Source organism: Microtus oregoni, unplaced genomic scaffold, assembly GCF_018167655.1.
Source record: "Microtus oregoni isolate MIOR12 unplaced genomic scaffold, Mior012 000012F_ref0000307, whole genome shotgun sequence".
Taxonomy (NCBI): domain Eukaryota; kingdom Metazoa; phylum Chordata; class Mammalia; order Rodentia; family Cricetidae; genus Microtus; species Microtus oregoni.
Window position 1 is genome coordinate 2828752 of NW_024543071.1, and position 18829 is coordinate 2847580.

Here is an 18829-nt window from a genome sequence, read left to right on the forward strand (position 1 = left end):
TGGAGGTCACCTTATAAATTACCTAAAGCTGGGTCTGCCCAGCCTCTAGTGCAGTGGGCTGGGGGCTTTGCTTTGTCTCGCCGTCCGAGCTGGGGGGAGAGAGGTGTGTAAGCTCACAATGGCGTGGATCGACGGTGGGTGCATTTCGAGACCGCTGTTTAGGGCTTAGGTCTGAGTGAGTCTGTACCGTGCCAAGTCTTGAGTCACAGCCGCGAATGACGTGGAGAAAAAAAAAACTTTGTGTTCAAAAGGGTCTGGATGGATTGCTGTTTGCACTAAAGAAAGAGCCCTTGTACACTGAAAGGACGCGAGGGGTGGGAGGAGGGTGCAGTCTCGGCGGCGGCTGCGTAGCGCTGCGGGTCCTAAGCCTGTGTGCGTGTTGGCTTTGGGTCTCACTGCTGGTCAGCTTGTAAGTCTACTGTGGCTGATAGAGGAGCTGCGCTCCACGAAGAAGCTGGCTCTGCGCTGCCGGGAGCAGAAGCAGGCTGAGGGGCCGTTGGCCAAAACCAATCTGGGCACGCTACCCTCCCGCAGCTTCCAATAACCGCTGACATCCCTACCGGGCACTGAGCCTGGGCAGGGCGGGGGTGGGGTGGGGTGGTCTGCTCGGAAATCGTCCTGGCCAACTCTATCCTCCTAGCTGTAGCAGATTATGGCATTTCGTTTTCCGCCTAGCGCAAGAAATTGAGCCCGGAAAAGGAAAGAGAGGGCGGGTGACCCCCAAAGAATAAATAAACACTGGCTGTTCGCCTCAGCTGGACGCGGGTCGGTTCAGTCCAGGTTGGTGGCGTTTAGAGTTTTTTCACTCCACTTGAGAGCCCATTGCCACCTCCTCTTCAGTTCTAGCCACCCCTTTCCATTTTGCTGGCATCCTTCAACTTTGGGGCCAGGGGGGCGCTAGTGGTGCGGGGCTGCACCTGCTGGGGCGTGCAGATGCTGCGGGCTAGATCTCTCTCCCGGGGCAGTGGTGTGGATGCGCAGGAGTTCGGGCGCTGGGCAAGTGCGTGCGAGGCACGGATGTCTGGGAAGGAGCCCAGGATGCGTGGCGGGTAGGGGCACAGAAGCCGGATTTCAGCTCCAGTCAGGATGTCAATTTCTTTCTGCGGGACTGCCTGAGAAAAGAAGCTAGCCCGGGGGAGGGGGTCTTGGCGAGAGAGGTGGCGATTGGTGGCCGGGATGCAGAGGGCCAGAGGAAGAGGAGCTTGAACGCTCACGATCGAGCCAGCGAGTGGTCGGGCGGGAGCCAGGAAAGGCGGCCAACTTCCCGGAGCAGGGTCTTGGTCCAGCCGGGGTTGGCTAAGGCGCCTTCGCCGCCGAGGCTCCGACTCCGGGCAGCGCCAGCTTGCTTCCGGCGCTTGCTCGGAAAGTAATGCTTATTTATTTGCTTGCGTTCAGTCTCTTGGGTTGTGCGGGATAGCCTCCGGCTTTGGACGCTGGGAGCCCTAGCGAACCTCTCCAGCTCCAAACCGCCGGTTCCGGAGTCTCCCCACGCCCGGAATAGATGCTCTCGGACCGAGTGGGGGGTAGCGTTGAGAAGTCCCCCAAGGCGGGAATGGGGGAGGGGATAGAGGTGTGAGCGGGAGGCTTCAGCACTCTGGGCTCTCATTTCAAAGCGCTCTCTCCCTTCCAGGTTGGGTCGGAACTGAACCCCTAAAAGCGGGTCCGCCTCCCGCCCTCGCGCCCGCCCGGAGCTGAGTTGCTGGCGGCGGTGGGCGGCAGAGCAACGGGGAGTTTCCTCTCACCCTGGATGGAGCTGAACTTTGAGTGGCCAGAGAAGCGCGGTCGCCCGGGGATCGCTGCACGCTGAGCTCTCCCCGCGAGACCCAGCGGCGGCGGCTTTGGATTTTGGGGGGCGGGGACCAGCTTCGCGCCGGCACCATGTTTCTGGCCACTCTGTACTTCGCGCTGCCACTCCTGGGTAAGTCGAGGCCGCTGCTGGCTTTTTTCACCCAGAGTCTCTCAAAGAGGGTCCCTTGCAGCGGCCACTCGAGAATTGCGCCGTGGGTACCTTGGATTTGGGTGGAAGAAGTTTCATTGGGATGTGAAGAGGTTCAAGCGTTCCTGGGTTTGGGGAGCGGCGGCAGCGCAGCTCTGTGCGGCTGGTTTTATTTTGCTGTGTTAATAATAACCCAGCCCGATGGGCATCTGATGGGTTCTAGACCTTCACCCCGGGGCGTTGGTCCCCTTGGAAGTCGGGAAGAGCTCGCCAAGGCGCTCCGGCAGGTGGAGTGTGGTCGAAAAAACGCTGGGGTGGGAAGAGAGCAAACTTGGAATGCAAAAGTTTTTTGGGAATAATGTCTCGGCGCACCCGCGGGGCAGACTGTGCCACTCGCCTGCCTTTCGCCCAGCTCACGACGGTGCCAAGCGCTCTACCACGCTTTCAGCGGAGGGCCCTTAGGCTGCTGCGGACTGGCTGGCCCAAAGACTGCAGCCCCAGGTGCCCGGGGAGGCGGGGCAGTCAGCGTTTCAGGACCGCTTCTGCTTTGGGGCGCTGGGGCCTCGCAGGGATCCTCAGCAAATCCTGCAAAGTGGCCAATGGAAGCTGTTACTACCTTCCATGGCAGGCCAGGGAGGGAGCATGATGGCAGCAGTTCCAGGGGTGGGGAAATATGGTCTCCCAGAAGAGGGGTAGACCAGCTTCCTACCTAATTTGCCCCTCACAATGACGGTGGAGCTATCATGCCCCAGGCGTGCGCTCCATCTCCCACCCCTCCTGCGACCTGGAATCGGGGTCCCCAACTAGTCTGCTGCACTCAAGCGTTCTTCTCATTCACCCTGTAGATTTGCTGCTGTCGGCCGAGGTGAGTGGTGGGGACCGCCTGGACTGCGTAAAAGCCAGTGATCAGTGCCTGAAGGAACAGACCTGCAGCACCAAGTACCGCACGCTAAGGCAGTGTGTGGCGGGAAAGGAGACCAACTTCAGCCTGGCATCCGGTCTCGAGGCCAAAGATGAGTGTCGCAACGCCATGGAGGCCCTGAAGCAAAAGTCTCTCTACAACTGTCGCTGCAAGCGGGGCATGAAGAAAGAGAAAAACTGCCTGCGCATCTACTGGAGCATGTACCAGAGTCTGCAGGGTACGCATCAGGTGCCTCCACCAGCACTCCCCGGTTTCTCTCCAAACTCGAGAGGCAACCTCAGTACACCCAGTCCTGGGGTTAAGCCGGCTGATCTCATCTCCCACTCTCTTCTCCCAGCTGCGGAATGAGGACCTTTCATTGGCCCTTAGGGACAGCGGCAGCTGGTGTTTCCTGCAGCTGAGCAGTCTTGTTGGCAGATCCACAAGGGGGTGGGGGCACCCTTGGGATCCCACTGACCTTTCTGAAACCTAGTTAGAACATCAGATTGGGGACCCCCGTAAACACTACCTAAGGAACCCACTTCTCTGCCAGCCCCGGGGCTTTCACTGGCTTTAGAGAGTAATCATGCAAAAGCTTTGCCTGCATTTTGCCTGGAGATTTCCCTCCTTTCTTCCCTTATGACATGAGATGAAATATTGCAGAACCTGCGAACTCTGTCATCACCCCTGCACACATGTTGAAACACATGCGTGAAAAACCATTTGTCATCTTAGATTAGCTGAGTTTTGGACCAGCTGCTGAGGTTTATCCATGGCTAGTTCACGAGTAGCTGCCACAACTGCCCATTCCAGTGGGACTTAGGGAGCCTGTAAATGGACCACAGGGATCCCCATACCTTCATTCTTCCCTGAGACTCCCTGAACATTTGTAATGAAGAGGCTTAGACTGTCAGCTGCCACTTCTAAAACCTGGTCACGAAAGCCTGTTTCTGGGGATGATCTTAGGAACAGCTAGAGTGCCTGCTTGCAGGCCACATGCCTTGGTTTGCAGGGAGCTAACAGAAGTAGGGGCCTCTCCAGGTCATCCTTCTTCCATTGGTTCCTGCAGGCAAGCGAAGTTTGTGACGTCACTAGCTCTTTCCTCTCAGATTTCAATTCCTTTGCAAGAGTGGGAGAGTTTTCTGGCAAGCTCGGGCTGCGTTGTGCTCCAGTATTTCCAAGGCACTCTGGAGAGAGCAAGGACAACAAAGAGATTGAAAAAGAAATAATCACATCCCCAAACATGCATGTGAAGTCTGTCAGCGTTTTCTCTGTACACAGTCATAACATGATTAGCGGTTCCCACCGAACAGTGAGGCATGGTTTGAAATATGCCCGTTTTCCAGAGCTGAGCCTAATCTTCCTGTCATTTCTAGGAAATGATCTCCTGGAAGATTCCCCGTATGAGCCGGTTAACAGCAGGTTGTCAGATATATTCCGGGCAGTCCCGTTCATATCAGGTAAGCTGATTGATAGATACTTCTCTGCAGTGCCTTTGCCCGCTTGAGTCTGCTGGCTTGCCTAGTCTTCAGCGCTCACGCCCTGTAGAAGACAAGGGACTGTTTCTGGGAAAGCAGAGGTAGAGAGATGATAAGAGATGGAATGCTTAGCAGTGCTCCTGTGACCGGAGAGTAGGTCTCAATGAAGTTATGTGGTATGGTGGTTTGGGAGAGCCTGAGGGAGTGACTGAGAGTGTGATTGGCTGACTCATGGTCAAGGGAGCTCTGCTTCTGTCCATAGGTGGCAGTTGTATTCTTCCTGCTGCATACCTTACACGGTGTCTCTGTGGGGTGGGATTTGCCCACAGTGGAGATGACTGTAAACTGTTGAGGAACTGTAGGTAGACGAACCACCTTTGATTTGAAAGCTAACATTCTGCCATTTGTTCATATGTCTTCTCTTTCTTGTTTGTCCTGAGCATGCATAAGTGAGACTATACTTCTGCCCAGTGCGGCCCTTTAAAATTTAGTCTTGTTAGGACTTTCTTTGCAGTTCTGAATTTGGTTTGGAAGTGAACTGAAGTTTGTGAGTTAAGATTTTTTTTTCATAACATCTGCATTGAGACAGCCCACATATAATAGGGAAGGCAGTGATTTCTGTTAATGAAATACAGATCCCAGGCTGGTGCTGTCTTTACTTATTTACAGTTAAGACATTTCTCAAATATGTATAACCACCGCAAATTACACGTGTCTTGCTGATTAAACACGATGGTTAGCATTGAATCTGATTCTGTGATTCTGTTGATAAGAATCTCTTGGTGTTTTAGACGCCTTGGGCTTTTACGTAAAAAGACACGGAATGGGGGCAGTATGTACTTATCACTACTGTGTGTGTGGATGTGCACTCATTGGCCGAATATCCGCTGGACCGTTACTGTGTTCTCGCTGCTGTGGTTTTGGCAGTGAGCCAGCTATCATCCTGGTCCTTGTGAATCGTAGAGGCAGCTGACGACATTTACTAAGCCTTGCTATGTGCCAAGCACTGGGTCAGGAGACCCTCGTCACTAACTCACGCCATCACGTGCATTTTGGGTGTTATTTCCGGTCTGTAGATGAGCAGGTTGAGGCACAGGGATGGTGGGAAACTAGCATGCAGTCACAAAGTTCAGAAATGTAAGGAAATTCAAAACCATATTTGTTTGATTGTAAGATGGTTTTTCTTTTTCATCTACCCCAGTGTTGGCACAGACTGGCCTCCTTCATGTGGAAGTTAGAATCCATCCAAACAACTGAATCAGAATCTGAATTTTAGCAAGATCTGCCTGGATAGGTCCTTCATGGAAATAGGAAGCTTGAGATGCACTTACACACACGATTTTCTATTTGGTCTTTTGGTTTAAATCTCTCTCCCTCTCTCCTCCCACCGTGTGTGTGTGGGAGGGTCATGGGGGTTAAGATATGAGGCTACAAGTTGGTTTGGTTTCCGAGACCTTGGTGTTCTCTTGAATTTTCTGGTGATTTTCTGTAAATCCTGATTGTTTTTCTCTGTCCTACAAGGATAGTGTCCTTAAGTAGTGTGAGAGAGAATTGCACGGACAGTGTGCTTTTAAGGAAACAGTTATGGTGGAGCTGAGACGGGGTGTAACTGATCAGGTACCTCTTACCTGCTTCCTGCCATGAGAACCTTACTTCCCACTGATGGCTGGAAGGCTATGACCCATCCCATAAATAAGGGCTATTTTGATTTTAATTTAAGTGAGCTATGCATGGAGCTTTGTACGGACTCCTGTCCCATGCGGTGTCTTTCGTCTTGGTATACTGAGGCAATTAGAGTGACCTCCAGTTCTCCAGTCTGCAATACTGAAGGAAGACGGAGCTGAATCCAGAATCTCTCCCCTGCCCCTGCACTCCTGTACCACCCTTGGAACAGCAAGGCCGTTGTTGTCTAAATTCCCTTGACGAGTACCAGAAAATTTTTCTGTATTGATCAAGTTTCCCTTACTCATTTACCGGCTAAGCAACCTCAGTCAGGTCTATTTTCACAGCAAACAGGATCCTGAGTGTGTGAGATCCATCCTGTTGAGTACCTAAAAGTCATAATGAATTAAGCAGAAGCTGGAAGGCTCTGTTTAGAGCTTGCATTTGGTATCTCGAGGGCATTGGACTTAGGTTCTAGCCCCAGAGAGCTTTGACCTTTGACAGTGACTGTGTTCCTTAAGTAGGTATAGTAAATCCAAATGGAGCCTTGAGGGGTTTGGAGTCATTGAATACAGCACATTAGGCAGTATGGTCTCTGTCAGATGGAGGCTGGAGAAACACAATGATGAATGTAGCTTTTCACAGCTGGAGTCTGAGTTTGCAGAGATGTTCTGTGTTGGGCGTGTCTCCGAGGAAGCCAGGACGGCTGGCTTTCTGAGTCCTACCGAGGTAGTAACCATCGGGGATCCCATGTTTGGGTTATTCTGTCTGGTGTGAAGAGTGTGTTTATCCACATGTAAGTGTGAGCTAAATCCTCCCATGGACTAAGAAGCGTTTGAAAGCCTTGTAGTGAGGATTGCTCAGTGAGTTCAGTGCTTCCTGAAGGAGCATGGAGAAGTGTGTGGACCCTCAGCACCACACCAAAGCTGGAGCTGGTGATGTATACACATCCATGATCTCAGCATCGAGGAGGGGAAGGCTGAGCTGGTGATGTATACACATCCATGATCTCAGTATCGAGGAGGGGAAGGCTGAGCTGGTGATGTATACACATCCATGATCTCAGCATCGAGGAGGGGAGGCTGAGGCAGGCAGATCAAGGGAATTCTATGGCTAGCCAGACTTCAGCTTCAGTGAGAGACCCTGTCTCAAAAGAATAATGTGCAGAGCAGTAGGAAGATACCCATTGACCTCTGGCCTCTACACACACACATATATGGCCAAGTGCATTTTTAGACACGGAAGCATGCCTGCCCCCTCAAGGATATGTTTGTTTATGTTTTCTTTGGAGTCCTCAACCCCAAAGCTGCCTTGTTAACTGGATAAAAAGCATCGTGGAGATCTTGCATGCAGCCCAGCAGGACCAAGGAGGAGAACAACAATGAGATATAATCTAAAGATGTTTTCCCTTCTGCATCCTGAACCATGGAAGGGAAATGGAGCTGCTGAGTCAGGCTAGCATTTTAGTGGCCAGTTGGCAGGCCCACACTTGTGAAAATTTAATTGTGGGAGCCTTTGGTCTCCGAGGCTTGCGAAGACACTTGAGGAGGTATGGTCACTGTGGACTCTTGCCAGTGTGGTTTCCATGGGTCTAGGGCCTGAGTCACACAAAGGAGAAAGGAGCCAATGCGGAGAATAGTGGAGCAGATGGGGCATGGGGACAGGAAGAGTCTCCCGGGAGCCTGTGGGGCAGAGCTGTGTGTGCGCTTGGATTTCCAGAGACCAGACTTTATCGTACAGTACTCAGCATGCCGTCTCTCTTGACCGCAGCCCCTCCATCTATTCTCATACTCTTTTTCTTCACGAGAGTTCAGTCAACGACAGTAGCTAGCCGTGGTCTTGAAGGGACGGTGAACCTGCTGGCATTTCTTTTCTTTGTCTCTTCAGAAAAGAACCGTGCATGGAGAAAAGTTGAAGTTCCCATGGGTGCCAAGGGAAGCCTGAGTGTGGAGGCTGGGAGAGGGGGGCAGAAAAAGGACAAGAAGCTTCAGGGTTCAAGTGTTGGTTGGGAGATCTTTAGACACAGTCAGGAGCTGCTGTGCTTTCCACGCAGAGAATCAGAGAGAATAGGAATGTGTATACAAATTCTGAAACAGGCGTGTCAGAACTGGGACGTCCTGCAGATGACTAGGGGAGAGGTAACAGATGGCACCGACCGTGGTGTCTATCATCCCTTTCCTCACAGGCCTTACTGATGTCTTAGACTTTGCTGGAAATGCCAGACTTTTGACTTCGGTGCTGTGTGACTGGGAATAGTGAAACCCAGAAATAAGATGTACCCAGGCTGTCTTGAATCTGGATTTCCAGATAAGATTGTGCATCATTAGCTGTGCTGGCATTTCTGATTTAATGTGCCATGATATTTATGCCACTGTTTAAAAAAACCATTAAAACGATGACCCATTGGGGAAGAGTCTATGACATTATCAATGGATCACAGGAGAGTCTTGGTGCTGTTTTGTTGTTCTTGCTCTAGGGTGGGAGTCCCATCCTGTATACTCACTTCTTGATTTAATTTTAAAATACTTTAAAATTATTGTGTGTCTGTGTCTGTGTGTGCACATGTACACATCCTCATGGGTGCCCAGTAGGCCAGACAGGATGTGGGAGCTCTGGGAGTTAAAGTTACAGGCAACCATAAGCCACCTGAGATGGGTGCTGAGATCGACAGACTCCAGTCCTCCATCGCTCTGCCCAGAGCTCTGATGGTGCTGATGTTGTATATTAGGGTCCCAGTAGGCCTCTGTTACTGATTCTGGTCTGTGTCCACTCTTTGCAGGCCATAGAGACCCTTTTTGGCCTAATCCCATTGCCCCCTGGAAGTTCCATGCTCTCTTTCCGTTCACGTTCCCTCAGTTAAACCTTTCCCTGTGTGTCCCATCTGTGTTCACCCTACTGGGCCTCTGCTCGTGCCTTGTAGTTGTCTCAGAAGCATCTCATACTCCTTCAAGACTATAGTCAACCTTCTCCTCTGAAGGTCTTTCCGGAATCCCCCAGACAGGCCCTTCACTTAGGACTCCCTCCTGTTTCCTGTGCTTTTAATTTTATGGCAATGGTTAATCACAGCGTATTGAGAGGACTTATTGATGTGTCTGTCTTTCCCACTTGCAATCGGCGACTGCTTGATATGCTCTGTATCTACCCAGCACCTATTCTGGTCCAGAGCAGACTTTCTATTGACCACAGGTGGCTGATGGCCGTGGTGACATCCGCAGAGATCTAGCCAGTCAGTTCTCTGCTTGTATAAACACTCTCGCAGAGAGGGTAAGTGATTTGGCCAGGACCGCACCGCTTGCTAGTTGCCAGGCACTGCTGTGTGGGAGGATAGCTATCTTTTTTGCTATGTGCTCTGGGCACACCTCATTCGTTCCAGGGTCCTCAGTTAACTGGTATACGGGTGACTCAGAGCCATCTCTCCTACTTCAGCGTCTTCTGAGTCCTAAAACAATCTTTCCTGCTGCGCTCTGGATGGGACCATCTAGCTGTGTCTGTCACCTCAACCTAGCATGTCCGAACTGGATCTCATCCTCCCACCCCTTTTTCCCTGTACCCTTTATTCCTGAGTTTCTTTTATACAGTGGTGTTATCAGATGCCCAGTGTATTACACAGTAAACTGTGGGGTCCTATTTCACCTTTTACCACCCTCACTCAGGCAGCAGGACTCAGAGGAGACAGGAGACAACCTGTCTCTTTGGTGCTGCCTTCCTTTCCTCCTCAAGCTACCATCTTGTCTTTTGCCTGAACTTTGCATCAGCCTTGATACTCGTCCAGTAGGGTCTGGTTTTCCCCGGCATCATCTGGCCTCTTAATTGCCAGGTTCCTTGATGTCCTGATGGCAACACCTGTCTTACTTCATAGACTTTTCATGCTGGGTCACTGTCTCCTTCTGGCCCCCCTGCCATTCACTCTGTCATAGACAGGGCATAGTGGCCATCAAGTCTTCTGCCAGTATGCAGGGGAGCTTCCCAGGGCCACTCCTAGCACACATATGTACTGGAAAAAGAATACATACCCTGGGTTTTCATCAACCCAGGTGACTCCTGGCTCCGCCCAAAGTTTGACTTCCTTGGCCTTAAAAACCAGAAGATGATTGCATCTGCTTTATAGGTTCTTATGGGTTGATGATGTTTTATGTACATTTTTAGCATAGTGCTTGAACATCTCTGTCCTCTAGACATCTTCCTCACTTTAAACTCAGTGCGGAGACCCTTTTCTCTCCGGACTCTGAGACCCAACTTCTTTTCCACACATCAAATTCCCTAATCGGGCCGAAGAGGGTTGCAATGCGGAACCCTCAGCCAAGCAGGATAAATCTCTCTCTTACCTCAAAGGCTGTGGAGGACAGCCCCGCCTCTCACTAGCCAGGCATGAGGTTTGCAGGCCCTTCCTATGTGTGTGTGTGTGGGGGGGGCGGTTCTGCTCATGCTCACGTCCCTACTGCTGATCTTTCTTGGAAGGAGGTGAGTGTGTGGCTCTCACCCGGGAAGCGAGCTCTTCCTGTACTTAGGGATTCTTGTGATCAGCTTTCCCTTCTCAGCTTCTCAGCTTCACTGACTCCCGTTTCTTCCACCTCACCCCATAAATCTTCCCAGTGCCCCACAGCAGAAGAATTACTGCTCCCCGCGAAGGGCATGCCTCAGACAGGGGAGACTCTTCCGCCTTCAAAGCCTGCTAAGTACACTCACGGTTCACTTTCACAGACCACTACCTTTGGGTTTTAGTCTCTCCATTTCCTGCCCCTGAGATGGCTCGCTTTTATGGTATGACAGTGTGAAATTACCAACAGGTTCACCAAGAAAGGCAAGAAAGGAGGACCCATCTAAGCAACCATATTAATAGGAGCCTTCTGGGGCCTTCGAACTTGTAAACAAGTGTGTGAAACCACGCGTGTGGCCTTTTCTTTGAGTTTCTGCACGCGTGCTCATTACCCGCCTGATGGCGTGAGGAAACTGCGTCTTTCCGTGTCACTGGCGTGTCCTCCGGGCAGCGCTGTGTTATTTGGATTAAATGTGAACCTCGATAAGTTTTATGAATAAAGTAATGGGATGTTGTGGTCTCTGACTCTTTATGGCGGAGGCCTACGTGCTCCGGTGAAGGCGGGGTTGTCGAAACAGTCAGATACTTTGCATGGAGTCATTGGAGGTCCTGCTCAGGGAAGGGAGATAAAACATCAGTGAGTGACAGGTAATTGCATGAGCTGAAGATTGTTACAAGGTGCAGAATTATTTATAGCCGGTGTGTCTGTCCTCATTCCTTCTCTTTAGTCTCCTGAAGTATTTCTCTCTGGCGTCTCTTCATTTTTCTACTGTCGAAGCTTGTTCTTTTCAGAGGACACCCGCACCTTGTTTTCTATTGTTGTCTGAGACAGTGCCTGATTCTCAAGTACTAGTAGGTCTGGGAGGGAGGAATCTGCTAGCCTAACCCCTGACTAGGTGGGGGCCCTTGGGCGACCTTCCGCCCTTCCTAGAGGTCACCTGTGCCTGTGACATTAGGATGGCAGCCTACTGGGTTGGCCTTGAACAGATTTCTGCTCTTTCTTGAAGAGTCTGTGCATTGAATATTATACCTTTATGTGTCTTGCTGTCTTTTTTAAAAAAAACATTTCTTCATACTGAGGAAACTATTGATCCTCAATACACAATACATGTACATATGTTATATACATATTTATATATACATATATGTAATTTGTAAACTGGTTTAGTCGATTGACTAAATGTATACAGAGAATATAGCGGAGAACAAAAGAGAATGGGAGGAAGATGAGAGTAGGAAAGGAGAAACGGAGCTGCAGGTGAGTCTTGCAGGGAAACTACATGCTGTGGGATTGTATTTAAGTAACTCGAACAGTCCCAAGGGTTCTGCTAGTCTGACAGGGATAAACAGGGATGCCCTGGGCAGGACTTTTGGAGGTCATCCCGGTCCAGCCCTCTTATTTTATTGATAAGAACACTGAGAGTTCCATAAATTTCTGGGACAGTGGCACATAAATTCTTGGGAACAGTGATGACAAGCAGAATTAGGTGTGCTTGTTTTTAAACTGCTGTCTGAAGCTCTCCAGATTCGGGCGTTTTCCTGCCTCTTCTCACCTGTCCTTGACCTGTTCAGGCCTCTCTTGGAGGGGACTGAGTGCTGCCCCAGGGTCTCCAGCTAGAGAGGCGCTGACCACTATCTCAGAACAAGGGTCAGTTGATAGATCGTCAGTTAATTTTCATCTTTTGTCCCTCTTCAGAGTTTCTGTGAGGGGAAAAATGAGAAATTTTGTTGCTTTAAGCCCTCCCAGCCCTTATATTAAAAAAAAAAGGAAAAAAAAACCTTAATTCTTCATTTGATATTTTTTGTTAACGAAGCTAACCACTTCCTGTAATTTAGAGACTCAACTAGCTGGGTCAGTGATGGAAATGAATGGGTAATTTGCATAAGGGGCTAATTTATTATGTCCCGTGGGCTTTTCTTTCATCTCCCCTTCCATTCTAATTAACGTTCTAAGGGGGTCTATCACCATATCAGAAATTAGGGGTGAAAGCAGCCATTGTTAACCTTTCCATGATTTCTTGCCTTCTCTGATCTTTTAACCATTTCTCTTCGTGACCAGGATTTCAGGCTGTAGGGCCCTTGGAGAGATTTCTAGGGGTTTGCTCTTTCGTGATCTTGCATTAAGTGATGAAAGTCCAAATGGCACAGCACAGGACTGCTTCCCTACTGCAGAGGGACTGGAGATGCATGAGGCACAGGGGCCTGAGGGTGGGCTGCCTTGGACTCAAGCCCTCTGGAAGGTACAGAAACATGTGCACACACCGTGTGCCACATAGAGATTTGGGTTCATGAGTATATCTGCCTGCTCTGGGCTGTGCACTTACGGTGTTTGCAGTTTTGGACATCTATCTCATGAATCATCTTTTTACATCTTCCTTGACATGTGTTTGGTTGGCCCTGTCTGTGACAAAGGCAGGGGCAGCTGTGTGTGTCACAGCTGGGAGAGGGAAAGAGAAGAAGCAGTTTCTTTGAAAATCAATTCTAATTTACTCTTGCTAGATTGGTGAAGGTCCCCCCCGTCCACGCATTAGCATACGACGAACTGATTTTTGGTAAATCCATGGTTCATTCCACCTGGGACTCTGCCATCTTAGAGCCATGTGTCCTCCAGATCTGTTGCCTGTTTAAAGGGGGGAATGAAAGGGGGGGGTCTCTCTGGGAACACACAGAGAAGTTACTACTGTCTTTTTACTACCCCCCCCCCATAGTTGGCTTTTGTGCCCAGCTCTCACCAAAGGTTGGTGCTGCGCTTTCTGAATTCTGAGGGGGAAATTTAAGCTCTGAGAGGTTGAGCACTGCTTTAAGAGACAAACAGCCTGAGCCTGGAAGAACTCACTTTTTATTCCCCTGACAAAACAGTTCTCTCTTTCTGCTATTCCTGTTGGCATCTGAAGTATAGACCTGGATCCCTTATTCCAGAGGAGATATTTAGTTCCTTTCTGCTCCTCTTCAGTTCCCAGCTTCTCCTCCTCTGTCTCCTACCTGACAACATTGCTTGACAAAAGGCCTTTGAAGTTGAAATGTAAGACAGTATCTGTTATTTTACTCTTTGGCCCTGCATTCTGATGGGCTCTTAATTGAGACCCTGAATCCAGAACACGCGCACTATTAAAACCGTTCCGGCGGAACTGCAGAAGTATTAACTAAAGAAGCAATTTCTGCGTTCTGTCTTTTTCCATTTCTGTGAGAGGCGGGAAGGTTTCTAAAGTGGAGCAGAGTACCTGGGCCACTTCTTGTCATGTTGCCGTATAAATAGCATTAGACTGGTAAAGACAGGGATAAGCAGAGTCCCGCTGTAGGATGACCTCACTCGTTTGTCTCCCACGGCGCTGGCACCCTTTCCTTCGCGCCTCAGCAGATCGCCCAGGAAGCGCCACGCCGGCTGTTATTCCTCTCGCCCCTGGCACGTTGTTGTTTCACGAACACTTAATAATGTATGAAAATCAGCATCGATTGCACTGGTAGGGGTGGACCAGCAGGTTTCTTAAAGTCCATGTTTATGAAATGGTTCATTGATCCTTGCTCCTATGAGTTTCAGATAAACCTTGATGGAGCAGGTGCCAGGACATCACTAGATCCTGGGGCAGAGGCGGGGTCTTCAGTGGAGCCCTGTCTGTTCAGAGGTAGGAATGGCAAGTGGTATCTGACTGGGGAGAAGGGTGACTAGGCTGAAGGTGAGCATACTCACAGCTGGAAGTGAGTGTCCTCGCTGTGGTCATTCAAAAAGAGAAGGGATGATTTCCACAGAAGCGAGACACGACAGGCTCGGCGTTTTATGGACACCAACTTGGCGACTCCTTGTAGAGTAGGAATTAGCCTCACGTGGTGGATGTGGTAACTGAGACCCAAATAAAGTCGTCTCCAGAGTACATACACCTAAGTTGTGGCAGGGCTGGAAAGACAGCTCTGTGACTGACGTGTTTGCTGCTGAGGCCTGAAACCCAAGCAGAATGCAAATGGTGGATATGGTGGCCCATGTACAGTTCCAGCTTCTGAAGGCTGAGACAGAGGAAGCCAGAGCAGGCTGGCCGGCACGAGCGGCCTCAGCAGTAAGTTCTGAGCTTGACTAGAGGCTCTGCCTCAGTGAGTAAGGGAGAGGATTGCTGAGGATGATTCCCGACATTGACCTCAGACCTTCACATGCGTGTTCTTGTACATTACTCGCACATAGTCATGCTACACACGTGGCAAATCTTCACATGCATGCACTTGAACATCATACACACGGTCACGCTACACACATGGCAAACCTTCACATGTTCAAGTTCATGCATGCACACACATGTACTGCACACACACACAAATGGGAAAATGAAAACAAAACCAAGTTGTGGCCGAGCCAGCATTCTTCTGTGTGAAGTTAGCGTTAGTGTTCATGTGGGCTCATCCATTTGCACACGTGTCCCATATGTGTCCCATGAGAGTTCAGTTTCACTTACGTGAAATTCTGGTAGATGCTTTTAACTGAGTTCCAATGCTTGTATTTAATATCTGTTAGCTATGCCACACATATATGTGAAACATATACATAGAACCATATACTACATACATTGTATATAACATAGTATGTTACATCTGTAACATGGCCCAACAACTGTATGTATCACATACTATTTGTGATTATGTGGCAATATATTACATACTACATATGTTTATTTTAAAATTAGGAAAATTGATCAGTTTGGGGGTTCTTACTTTTCAGGGCGATGAAATTTTATTTTTGCCAAGTTCATTCACAGATATGATATACTTCCCTTTCCCACCGTCTGAAGATCTTTATCTGTTTATAGATAGATATGATGAAAATAATGTGTGCTGAAGGAGTAGAACCATACATGGTATCATTCTGAGGAGGGAGTGATGGATTCGATAGAGCTGAAAGTTAGAGGATTCTGAGGGGGCTTCCCTTCACTTGGGAGTGCCGTAACTTACCTTTGATTTCTTTGAATAATAAATTGGTTCATGTGTGTATGTAACGCATTCTGGTTACTCCCTGCCGCCCCTTTTCAGGCCCCCTTCTTTTGTATCTTTGATATGGGTGACTCTTTAGGGTCCTAGCTTGTGTCTTTATGACTTTGGTTTGGTTTTGCCACCCAGAGTTTAACTAAGACGGTCTGTGTGGTTATCGCAACTATCCATTGAGGTGGGGGGGGGGGCTCACCAGAGAGTATAAAACTGGACGCTATGCCCCCCACAACTATCCATTGAGATCTGGGGGGCCCACCAGAGAGTATAAAACTGAACGCTATGCCCCCCCCCACATCTCCCAGAATCTGTTAGTTGCCTGCTTGTGGTAGGGCCCTATAAACCCTCCTTTCATCCATAGCTAACCATTACAAAGGCCTGCCCTGTGGGCCAGGTCCAGTTGGCAAAGCTGTTAGGAGTTCCTGATCTCCGTGACTATGCCATGCTTAGAAGATGAGGTTTTACAATCTAAAGGGGATTTTGGAGGTGGGTTTTGTGAAATGAACAGGAGTTGGATAAATAGAGACAGTTGGGGAGGGAATTTAGGCAGAAGAATGATGTAAATGAAGATATATTGAGTCTGGACCATTTCCTGTGGCAGGAACACCAGGCATGAGGCATGATGGGAGCAGACTGGCTAAGAAGGCTCATGTCCTTGTCCTGTCTTGACACAGGTATAAGGCAATGTGCAGTCCTCAGCATTGTTGGCACCTTTAGTCTGAACCGTGTGCTGTGACCATTTATTTTTTTTTTATTCAGCCCAATGTAGCAAAAGAGCAAACGTTCCATATGCCTCCACTTAGTAGAGTTTTGTATCATAACCAACACAGGGCTGTGGATGCTGCTTCCTTACTGGAGACGGGCATGGGGTGTGCCATGGCAGCCTCTGCTCCTGGTGGAGACAGAAGGTACAGGTTGGGTCCATGCTCCTTCTTCCTGACCTGTGTGACCTGAAGAAGGGGGTGGAGCACGGAGAGCGGGCTAGTATGTGAATACCATGTGCACACTGCTCACTGTTCAGGTGCCTGGGGCAGATGGGGGAGGGGGGGCAGAACCACTGGAGTGGGTGAGGCTGTCTATACCACCCTGGGTGGTCCCAGTGACACCATGAGGCAGACAGATGGCTGCGGGAGTGAATGCAGGATGTGGAACAGTCGGGAACCAGACTGTGGTGGAGTCTGCTTTGGAGGCAGAGGCGGTCTCTGACGGTTGTTCTGTGGAGCCTCACAGACACTGCATGGTGTGGTGGCCCTTGGGAGTGTGCACAGTCTAGATCCCCGGAGCAGCACCTTCCCACCTGTCTTCCCATGGCAGATCACACTGCCTCTGTCCTGGGCTCAGGTGGTTCTCCAAGCCAGTACCATCCTGCAGGTCAGAGGTAGTGCTGGCAGACTCTGCAGACCACTGGCCCCCCAAGGAGTGGGGCCTCCAAGTATGGGTGTTTTCATTTTTTTTTTTTTATATATTCCGTTTGCTTCCCCTGGCATGTTTTCTGGGCGATTTCTTTCAAAGTATCCTGACTTGAGCAAAGAAGGTTTCGTAAGACCCTAAGGTTCTCCTTGCGGGAATTTGGCCTGATGGCGTGGGATGCTCACCGACTTCAGGACACATGTTATGAGGATGAAGAGAGTGGGCTGTGTGGATTGCATACAAACCACCCCCCTCCTTCAGTGCCACAGGAACCTCCAAAGCTCTCCCCAGTGTAGAAATGCCATTGCTTGGGCAACCTCCTTGGGTGGGGGCAGGTGGTGCTGTCCTTGGCGCTGACTGCCACTGAAAAGAAGGAAACCCAGAGGCTCAAGTGTCTATCCATGTGGAGCTCCACCAGAAGGCAGACCATCTGAAGTCTGTCCAGACCAGCATTCTAGCTTTCCGAATGCTGCAACCCTTTAATACAGCTCCTCATGCTGTGGGCCCCCCAACCATAAAATTAATTCATTGCTGCTTCATAGCTGTCATTTTGCTACTGTTACGAATCATAACGTAAATATTTTTGGAGATAGTTAACCAAAGGGGTCATGACCCACAGGTTGAGAACTGTTGTTCTAGACAGAGGATGAGCATAGGGAGGGGCAGGCCTGAGGTTTTGATGATCCTGGTAGAATGCAATTCAGCACACGGTGCTAATGAACAGAGCATACCTGGTTTGAGTTCTGCGTTCCAACACTCGCTACCTGTGGGAGCATAGGTAAACCATAACTTAAACCTTCTAGTTCTTCTCTCTGCTAGTAGGGTGGCAGCAACATTCAGTTCAGGAAGGGGTAGAGGTCACAGAGTCTGCTTAGCTTGCTTTGGCATCACCGAACAGCTTAGAAAGTGGGGGGCAAGAAGCAACTTCTAATGCGGCCTTGTTTGGTTTGGGTTTTGTTTTCTCAACTTGACCTAAACTAGAGTCCTGGGAAGAAGGAATCTCTGCTGAGAAAATGTCTTCATCAGATTGACTGTAGGGAAGTCTGCGGGGGGATTTTCTTGGTGGATGATTGATGTGGGCTGGCCAAGCTCACGGTGGGTGCTGCCAAACCTGGGCAGGTCTTCCTGGGAGGTAGAAGAAAGGTGCATGAACATGAGCCTGGAGAGCAAGCCAGTGTTCTTCCATGGCCCTGGCTTCAGTGCCTGCCTGGCTTCCCACAGTGATGAACTCCATGAGTCAAATGAACCGTTTCCCCTGCAAGTGACTTTGGGTTGTAGTGTTTACCATACCGCCTCAATTTGCCATCATGAAGTGGAGATCGATTGGTTGAATTTGAGGAGAAGAAAAAGAGGAAGAGGAATAAAGGGAAGAAAACACTAGTAGCCGTACTGGAAATGGAAGTTAATAAGTGAGCATATGTTAAACAAGGCAATGTCTACTCATGACATAGTTACAGTCTGCCTGTTTTCAGGACCTACTGTGTGACAGACACGGTACTTAGTGGTGGGGATGGCGATGAGTTAGGGCACAGAGTGGGGTGAAGTGGCCTGAAGATGGGGCGAGGAAGAAGAGAGACAGAAAGCGTGGATGAAAGAATGTTCTGGAAGGGAGCATGAACACCGGGAAAGGGATTTTAGGTGAGCCAGGGCATATTAGTGGGAGAAGGAAGCCTCTCACCCAGCCCAGGAAACTCACATTGGATAGATGAGCCCAATGTGGAGCAGACGTGAACACGGCAAGAAGCTAGTGCTTACCCCTCCCCCATGATGCAGAAGAAGGTATTGAAAATGTAGTGTTTGCAAACAACGCAGAAGCAGCCGATGCATTGTTTTCTATTAGTAGCGTAAGGCTTGCTGGCTCTGGGTATTTTTTCATTCTTGTCTTCCAAATTGTAATTTTAAAAGATGAGGCATTTCATATTCAAGAGTTTCTTTTGTCT

General features: G+C 49.6%; 1 protein-coding gene across 6 annotated transcripts in view; it reads left to right on the plus strand.

Annotated features, from left to right (window-relative positions):
* The first annotated feature begins 289 nt into the window (after positions 1-289).
* The window catches only part of Gfra1 (GDNF family receptor alpha 1), a 219583-nt gene continuing 201043 nt past the window's right edge, over positions 290-18829 (plus strand). For 2 of the 6 annotated variants that reach the window (XM_041661125.1, XM_041661130.1), the window contains exons 1-4: positions 943-1049; positions 1631-1918; positions 2782-3075; positions 4214-4297. In XM_041661125.1, coding sequence (XP_041517059.1) covers positions 1879-1918; positions 2782-3075; positions 4214-4297 — 418 coding nt within the window. In that variant the 5' untranslated portion in view covers positions 943-1049; positions 1631-1878. Of the gene's footprint in view, positions 410-629; positions 781-942; positions 1050-1177; positions 1367-1630; positions 1919-2781; positions 3076-4213; positions 4298-18829 lie in introns of those variants that run through there. The other 4 variants (XM_041661128.1, XM_041661126.1, XM_041661129.1 and 1 more) reach the window with 4 other exon arrangements.